A 9,280-nucleotide genomic window follows, 5' to 3' on the forward strand; every position below is an offset into this window, starting at 1 on the left:
TGCAGCGTGATAGTGCAGCAGCAGGGGGAAGGCTTGTGCTGGGCCGGCGCGAACAGCGGCCGCGCGAGGGGTTTGGGCGCCCTGCATTGCCGGCACAGAGCGCTCAGTGGCCCACCGCGCCTGTGAGCCGCTCTCTGGGCAGTCAGCATGCAGCTCTGGCTCAGCCCAACCGCTGCCCTCCAGCTCGCTCGGCCCGCTCCTACCTGACTCCCAGGGGCTGCGGCTTCCTGGCCCCGCTCCCCAGCAGCAATTGACACTGCGACGCTGGCAACAACGTAGAGATCTGGGGCCAAAGAGAGCTCAGGTCCAAAACTGCAGGCCCTCACTGACCGATCCCCTCCTGCCTCTCCATCATCCTTCAATACGCTTTGCTCAGTTTTTCTTCGCCCTTGTTGTGATCTTAGAATGTCCCTGTCGTTGTTGAAAAATTGATTGTGGGGATCTCCTAGAAACGCTTTAACGCATCTGTAGTTTATGATCTGTTGCCGCTCTGTGTTGTTGTTCACTGCAAGTGTGAGAAGATCCCAATAAAAATACAAGCTTCCATGTTGGCAGCACGTAGAGAGACGTGTGTGCAAGACGAAGAATTGAATTGCATTATGTACGATCTGCCTATTCCTAACTCGATCGGGAATGAGCTATATCATCACCTAGGATGAAGGCTGATTAACCGTAAGTGCCCTTTCTTTGAAGCGCTATGCCGGAGTTACTAGTCGTAGGATGTGCGGCAAAGGAAATCAAAATAATAATCTTGCAATTTATGATACACGACGAAAAATATATGCGTCACTAGAGAGAAGGGCCAATTCGTTCGCACCTAAGATCCAATCTAGAAACGCCGTATACCCTACATTCTGTCTTGCTTTGCTCTTTGAACTGGTGAGCCGTACGATTCTAATTTCCATTGCTTCTTAGCTTGGACTATTTCTTCCGAGTTTACTTTACTTTTCTCATCTTCTCAGAGTGCCATGACACAGAGTCATCTATAAAAACAGCTTCCCCCATTAAGAAACCTGCAAGGACATTGCAGTGAAGTGATAGACGTAGCATGCACAGCACACTGAGGAGAAGCAGTAGCCCATGCAGGACACACATGCGAGAGAGTGAGCTATATGGAGAAAGAAGAACACTCCTATTCTTCTTTTGGGTCTGACTGCTCGGTGCTCCTGGCCATTTGAATATGCGTCCATCAAAGCAACTGCATACAGATGCACTTGGCTTGTGTTTGCAAGCCACCCTGCTGGTCCGCACAATAAATATCTGTCAAGTAGGCTTTCTCTTCGAAGACCTGTACTTGCATTATCTTCTGCGGGCTGCAAGATGACCACAGGCGACAATTCGCGTGGGCGCCAGTCACATTTAGTGAACAAAACTGGTCTCCCGTCCACTTGAGAACCGTGATCTCTCATGGAGTCTCATAATGCTGCTTACCATGTCTCGTGGGCAATTGGAGAAGCCACCGGTCGGGCCAAGGTGTATTATCGTGCGAGACAGCTGAATTCTCGGCACCCAGGTTGACCATTTCTCTACTAAGGAACCGCCAAAGAATACCAAGGTCTGAGAGTGCTGGAGAAAATGTATGTCCAGAGCGAACATGGGGAGCCAGGCATGATGTTCGTACATCGATTAGCAGTCTCTTGCTGTTACTACACATACCGACTCCTACCATAGATATATCGAGGCTTGTGATAAGTCGAACGAAGAGTCACCAGCCTACCTAGAGCCCAGCAACTTGGCTTTGCACAGTGCACTCTCACACCTGATTAAAAATAGCACTCGGATGAGGAATAGACATTCGTTCACTAGTGCTCCATGAGCTCAAGCCAGTGATTCAAACAGTTCCAGAAGTAGAGAATGGCCTGTGGGCATGTTCCAGGCAGCTGCTTCTGTGTATATATATACTCCATTCGTCCAGTCATCTACAAGATATGGATGTGCTTCGGCATACAGTCTACATCACACCGCTCATGCCTGAAGTATATATATAATATATATATATGTTGAGTGTTAGAACAATAGAGACTATGAACCTGAAATCGAACATATACACTATTGTATTCGGAACAATTCTCTTACTGAGCAGACATGAGAGCGAGTCAGACTTCTAGACAGAGCCAGGGAATATCAAGCTTGTCTTAGTTTCTACAGTCAATACTCCATGCCACCAGACTCTGTTCGTATGCAGACAACTTGCAATGGCGCTCTTCCAGCACATTCAGCAGGAGCACCAGATTTTGGTGGCACTATGGAGAGATGGAGACTGATGTGAGCAACAGTGACAAAGTGGCTGCCTCTATTACATCCTGTTTGCCTCCAGCCAACTATTATGCTACCTATGAAATTTAAAGACGGGTGCCTCAATTCGCGAGCTACTCTGACCTGGGATCCATCACCTTTACATAGAGCTGGGAGAAAGGAGGTAGTATTTCACCTAGCGTGCGTGTGGATCTCACAAACTCGTGTCTGCTAAAGCACTGGCGTGACTTAGCGTTGGAGTAGAAAGCCTGAACCAACAATTTCTTTCATAGGGAAATTGGCACGGACGTGCCATTCGAGGAATACTATTCTTGACTCGGCCACGACATTCAGAGACATCTCCTATATACCGCCTCAATTCTCTTCACCATGCCACCTAATGGTTGGCAGACAGACAACATGAAACATCTGCGCTGCAGGAATGGAACTGTGACGTGAACTAGTCAAGATCGGCATCCACGCGTGCCAAGCCTTCTTGAACTGAGTGGCACAATAAATCCTAGACATTGAGAATTACCGTCACTTGAGTTTACCACAGACGACCAGCTGGAACAGCAAATGGGCGAGTTATTTCTGATGATTATTTCAAAAATGAAGCGCTTATCTTCAACTGAGCCTCTGGAGATGAGCGGCAGATAGACGCGACTTGAAACACTTAATATACTCGTATAGCCTCAGAAGGACTTGAGCAGCGACACCCCTGTACACTGCCGGTGAAGTGTGGCTTGCTTGCGTACCATGTTAGTCTCCACTTTTAGACTGCGCGGAGGCTATTGGGAGTTTATATGAGGATACCTGTCCCTCGCCACACTGTGAGATCATAATACAATTAATGTAATGCCATGCATTAAAAAAAAAATATATCCATCTATCTAAGGTTCTAATAAAATCTAATAAACTGGTTAAAAAACAAACAAAAAAAAACAGCAGTATAATGCCTTCTTTTGTGTAAACTCCAAATATGGCTAAGTCAACTTCTGAGAACAAACCTCACTGCAGCAGCTCGGCGTCAGGGGTTCCTTAGTCCACATTCGTCAAAATAGTGAAGAATTTTTGGCAAGAATGGGTACACGCACTCAGCCTTGTGAAGATTATCTTTGCAAGAGGCATTCCGAAAGTGTCTCCACCGCTCGGGAAGATCGGGCTCACCTCTTCCCAGCGCCTCCTTGGTCAGCAGAAGACGCATACCCCACGATGGCAGAAACTACGTCATGAGCACGAGCCTCCGTATGGTGCAGGGGGGATCTCTTGGGATGCAACACTCGATGGCGGGAGAGGACTGAGAAGGAGAGATGGAGCCAAACTTGGACAGGACTCTGGCTGGGTCCTTATGGCTAGCACAAACAGTATAGGCAAGACACACACCACACCCTATGTTTGCCTTTGAGGCATCCAGTAAGCCCAGCACATCTGGTCAGACGCGTGAGGGCAATGCGTACTGCCCACTTCTCGGAGGGGTCGAGCGCTGGCCAGCGGTGAGTGCCACGCACAGAGTCGAGGGAATGAATGCTTGCCCCGGAAACCGTGAACAAGAGAGTGCTTGTCCTTCTCTCTAGCACCTCCCGACGCCTCCCACCTCTCCTTTTTGGCCCAACGCCGTCTACCGACGGCACCCCCAGGCCTGCCAGTGCTGCCGTGCGACTCGAATCCGAGGCTCAAATCGCTACGTCCGCAGCTCACACGACACCGAGTCTTCCTATGAAAGCTACATAGATCCTGAACGCACCACTACGAGGAACCAGAGAGTGGAGCGTCTGTGCGCCATACATGTGAGTTTAGAGCAAGGTCTTCGCCTTCTTTGTCAAGAAGAGGGAATGGCAGGACACGTATGTATCTACATCGTGAGTGGTGGATCACGATAGTGTATGTTTATTTATGATGGGCATGAAGTTGGAACATTTCAAGAGACCCTGGGAACACACGCAAGCTGAGGGTTGGCTGCTAGTTAGCGACAGAGAAGCAGAGAGACCGCCAGGTGAGAACAGGGAGCACGAATTCTGGAGTAGATTGATGGCGGCATTTGCTTGGGCCTCTATCTTAACCTAATTGCGCGATACACGGGTATTTGGGACGACTATATTGTAAGCCGAACATAGTGACAGCGAGCTGCGCCGAATTGTAGTGATGGAGGGCGCACAGCCAACAAGAAAGAAGCTCTCTGGCCTATAATTAGAGTAGCAAGGACAAACTCGTGGGGGGAGAGACACACGTAAAGCCATCGAGGAATTCTAAGGACGACACTGTTCTGCCTTCTGTCATTTTTGACGTGGCTGCGCGTACGACGATTGAGCGCAACAGCTCATGTCTACGACGGAGCAAGGGGGTTGTGGGGGTTGCGTGTCGTGCAGCAGATAGAGCCATTCTCTTTATTCAATTTCTCTCTGCTGAATTGAATTGTTCCTGCATGTGAGAGCGAGAGTGCCGACAGATAAGAAGAGAGTACTCACGATGCACAATAACACACCACTAATGAACACGCAGACACCACGAGCAGAGAGAAAGCACCTAGCGCAGCGAGGGTCATACTGTGATATAGACAGCAATAAGTGAATTTGCTACCTGAGAGAGAGCGAGTTATGTATTCTTTTTCTCTTTCATCTCTCGGCGTACACACTTAATAATATGTCAATCTCACCCAGGTAAATTGAATATATATATCAAACTGGCAGAACAAGGACATTAAATTGATCTATGGCTATATGTAACAATTGCAACAGTGCAGTGTATCCAGGCAACCTATCACCTTTGTCGACAAAGTGCCCCTCTTGCGTAGTCAATACATTCTTCTACTTCCGACTCCAGAGTCACCCCATAGAAAAACCTGATGAAACTGGTCCCCCCATGAACCTTACCAGAACTATTATATTATGGAGCGCTTGTAGCGTTAATAATCTCAATCGATATGATCATGAAGGATCAGCACAAGCGACGATTAGTGCACGAATATCCAACTCTGTGAGTGAGCGCGCGTATGAGGCATAGTGAGTCGCGCGAGAAGAAAGATAAACGCTGAGAGAGGACGAGAGAGACTCCTTTACCACCCATTGTTGCATACTAAGCCCAATTCATAGAGACGCTAGACTCTCATCTTGGCAGAGCGTATGGATGATCTAAAAAAGAATACATCGCTCTCCCAACGACAACTACCTCCTGGACCTCAAAAAGCACATTTTTATAGCGCTCAGCCTCCTTCATCATAAACTTACTAAGCTACCTACCTTTTAAAAAATAACGTAATTATAGAGGCCAGTCCATTCGCTTGGCCTCTGAAGCATGTTATTGCAAACAAAGAGCGTGTGGAAATTAATATAACTGACACCAGTGCGAATAATGGCCACCACCTCACAAGTGCAGCTGACCATATATTATCCATAACTAAATGCTGATAGACTGAGAGTAAACCGAGCAGCAACCTAAGCAGAGTGAGCTTCCCTATTAGCACAAGTGGTCCGCGTACTCTGTTTGACAGATCGCTAAGCAAGCAAACAGACCACACTAGGGTCTAGTGTGAGAGAGCGCACATGACTGAGTCTGCACACCAGACAATACAGAACATCGGCTGATACACACCACGCAGCTACAGTGGGTGGTTGCGTGTTCATACACCCCCTGGCCCACAGAACTTGTGCGTTGCAAGAGTAAGTTCTTCCAGCCACCTCTATTGGTCATTAGCGTCACGAGTATTGCTCACGATGACGAGCATCTACGCCATGCGGTATGGCGGCGTTTTTTCGGCGCCCATGCCAGAGTTACATTCTATGTCCGATACATGCAAGTGGCTGCCTATATCCGGGTTGGCCTCCACTTTTATCCCTATGAAATGAAGACCGTGCTCATGCACCTCCTGACTGGCCATCCTTTGAGAGCTGGAAAGGAGGTATTTCCTGCTGCGGGTGGGTGACATCGGCGCTACCTTCGCTGCTGCGTGGAAGAAATCGCCTGAATCATTTCTTCATAGAAATGAGCTGCCTGCAGATTCTCTTCGGCAGAATTCCGAGCATCCCAACCGCTCAAGCCTCTTCCATCACCTGGCAGGGATCCGGACTACGAACATCACCAGCGGGGGGCAGGATGTGAGGAGCTGCAAAGGCTCGCAAGCCTCTGGGAATTATTTGAATAATAACACCCACTGTCCATAACAGACGAGCCAGCTACAGGTCACTACGTCTATGAATTCCAAAAGAACTGCTTACTTAAGGCAGCCACTTGGATATTGGGGGCAAAAACCACGAAAGACTATCTATCCTAGCACCAAAGACTGGAGCCAGCGACAATCCTTATCCATGTAGCCACCTTTGCATTTTCTCTGCTATCGATGTTAGTTCCCCAGCCTTGTTTAATGGTCCGGGCCACATGAGTGAAGAGAACTCTCTCGTCCACTACTGGGAAAACACAAATTAGATGTAATAAAAAAAAAAAATATATTCCATCGATGGTATGTTCTCAATAAAATTTATAATAAAACTTTAAAAAACAAACACAAAGAGAAAACATGCAGTACATAAAGTGCCCTCTTTTGGTGAAACCAATGCATCACTTCTGGGTATTCAACACAGCGCTGCGTCCCTATTGATATCTCATTGGGTCTGGCAAAGGATGGTGCACATACAGAGATCGCGTCACTCCCTCGGAGCTGATACCGGCCACTCCTCGGAAACAGGGCCGGATTTCCGCGACCCAGAGGCCCAGCTAGCTGACGGGCCTGAAAATGACCAAAGGTTTGGATGGGCGTCTTGTGATCACACAGTGCATTCACATATGCAGGGCTTGTCCAATTCGGAGGCCACAGCGCACGGCTGGGGTCCCACTTGGCCTGGGCCGCGTGAGTCCTAACAGGGGAAGGCTGTGCTGGGGCCGGGCGCAAACAGCGGCCTCAGCCCCCGCTGCCTCCCAGCTCCCTTTGCCCCGCTCCTACCTGACCCCAGGGGCTGCGGCTCCTGGCCCCGCTCCCCCAGCCGTGCGCGAGCTCCCACCCAGCCCCACTGACCTCCCCTCTCTCATCTCTTCCAGATCATGACTTTGGGTCTTGTCTTCACCTGGTTGGTGCAGAGAGTGCAAGGTGTTAATGAGGAGTTGGATGCAGAAACGCTTGAACGCATGTGTGAGCGTGAGGTGTTTCTGTGAGCGCAGATGACACTGCAGTGGCAACACGTAGAGAATCTGGGGCAGAGCAGGATAGGCATTCGAGCCCTGCTGTTCACTGCACTGTCTTATTGGAAAATTTGGGCTGTTCCTATTATTCTTCTCTTTTTGTTCATGTGGAAGATCCATAAAAAGTTCCTGGTGGCTGAAGACAGAGATGATGAGAGCTCCATCAGTGAGGAAGAGCAACAGCAGGTGCAGCGGGAGACGGAGTAGGTGGAACAGGAGATTGAGGAATCACTTTTCTTTCCAGATACACTCTGGCCAATTCAAAGACATCTAAGAAACCCTGAACACATGCTGTCGCTGTTCAGTGGCCTCATCAATATCTGCAAAGGCCTCTTGGTAGATACTTTCTATCCGGTGCCAGAGCACCCCATCGGGGTGGGCAGTACCTATGAAGACTGGTCCCCCCCTGAGAACGAACCCATCTACTGCCTGCTTGTGCCCCTGTCAGCCCCCTGTGGGCATGTTTTCCACCTGGATCTGTGCATCACAGGGGAGCTGCCAGCAAGGAACTCCCGTATCCGTGTAGATCTGGAATGCACGTGCGGGAGGGAGCAGCAGATGGGTATGCAGTGCTTCCTCCACACCGCCAAGAAACAGCTGGGAAATCAGCGCTCCAGCCTCCTACATGAACTCTGTACTGACTCCTACCTAGATGCGGAGAAGACAGCCCACTGGTTCCAGGTGCTGATTGAAAATGCCTGGAAATGCATGCCTGAGTCAGCAACATGCAGCATGAATGCGGTGCTGTCCAGGTGCTCCTGCAGGCTTCATCTTACAGATATCTTCAAACGCATCTTCATCATTAAGGTAGTGTTTGATGTGCAGCAAGACAGTACCAACATTTTTCTGAGCGAGGAGACAGAGGCTCCTAGTATTCCCAGCACAACCTGGCCACAGAGTTGTGCTGTGGCAGAGGCGAAGTTCTGGCAGCATATAGCCGACCATGAGGATGACAGTTTCCACTTCAGATGTATGCAAGTGTGTGGCCAGATACTGACTGGCCACACCTTCTCTATCTATGAACTGAAGACCGTGCTCATGCACCTCCTGACTGCCATCCCTTTGGAAAGCTGGCATGGGATCTATTTCCTGCAGCGGATGGATGACATCTTGTGCTACCTGCGCTGCTGCATGGAGGAGAAACGTCTGAACCATTTCCTTGTAGGAAATGAGGACGTGCCTGTGAAGATTATCTTGCCAGAGGAATTCCGAGTGTCCCAACCGCTCAACCTCTTCCAGCGCCTGGTGCAGGATCCAGACAGACATGAGCAGGTCCTGCAGGAGTTGGGGGAGCTGCAAGATCGGCTCACAAGCCTGCTGATCTATGGGAAATAAGAGACACCCACTTGTCTTACAGATGAGCACTCTGGACATGGAGAAGACTCCTCTCAGCAGGCAGTGGGAATTGCTCCCAAATGTTTTCTCTACACTGGGACAGCTGGACCCCATGGCGATGAAGAGAGTGCTGCATGGAGCAGATCTTCCTTGAAGCTATGTTAAGGCACATACAAGACAAAGAGGCTGCTTGAGAGCAGCCCTGCGGAGAAGGACTTGGGAGTCCTGGTGGACAAGAAGCTGGACATGAGCCAGCAGTGTGTGCTTGCAGCCTGGAAGGCCAACTGTGTTCTGGGCTGCATTAACAAAGGGAACAGGTTGCCCAAGGAGGCTGCGGATGCCCCATCCCTGCAGGCATTCAAGGCCAGGATGGGCAGCCTGTTCTGCTGGTTGGCAACCCTGCACACAGCAGGTTGTGGTTCTTTTCTACCCAGGCCATTCTATGATTCTGTGATATGATTCTATGGACAATTGAAACAGAGACTCCTCAAACCATCCACACAGAGAACACCTGGCCTCTCTGAGAGCATCTGTTTGC

General features: G+C 49.5%; 1 protein-coding gene across 1 annotated transcript; it reads left to right on the top strand.

The window, feature by feature from the left end:
• The first annotated feature begins 7,114 nt into the window (after positions 1–7,114).
• On the top strand, positions 7,115–8,965 carry LOC107315389 (inositol 1,4,5-trisphosphate receptor-interacting protein-like 1). Its single transcript, XM_015865715.2, is given in 1 exon segment — positions 7,115–8,965. A coding segment is annotated over 1 exon segment (1,473 nt). The 5' UTR covers positions 7,115–7,269; the 3' UTR covers positions 8,743–8,965.
• The last annotated feature ends 315 nt before the right edge of the window (positions 8,966–9,280 follow it).

This window comes from Coturnix japonica, chromosome 5 (assembly GCF_001577835.2).
Source record: "Coturnix japonica isolate 7356 chromosome 5, Coturnix japonica 2.1, whole genome shotgun sequence".
Lineage (NCBI taxonomy): Eukaryota > Metazoa > Chordata > Aves > Galliformes > Phasianidae > Coturnix > Coturnix japonica.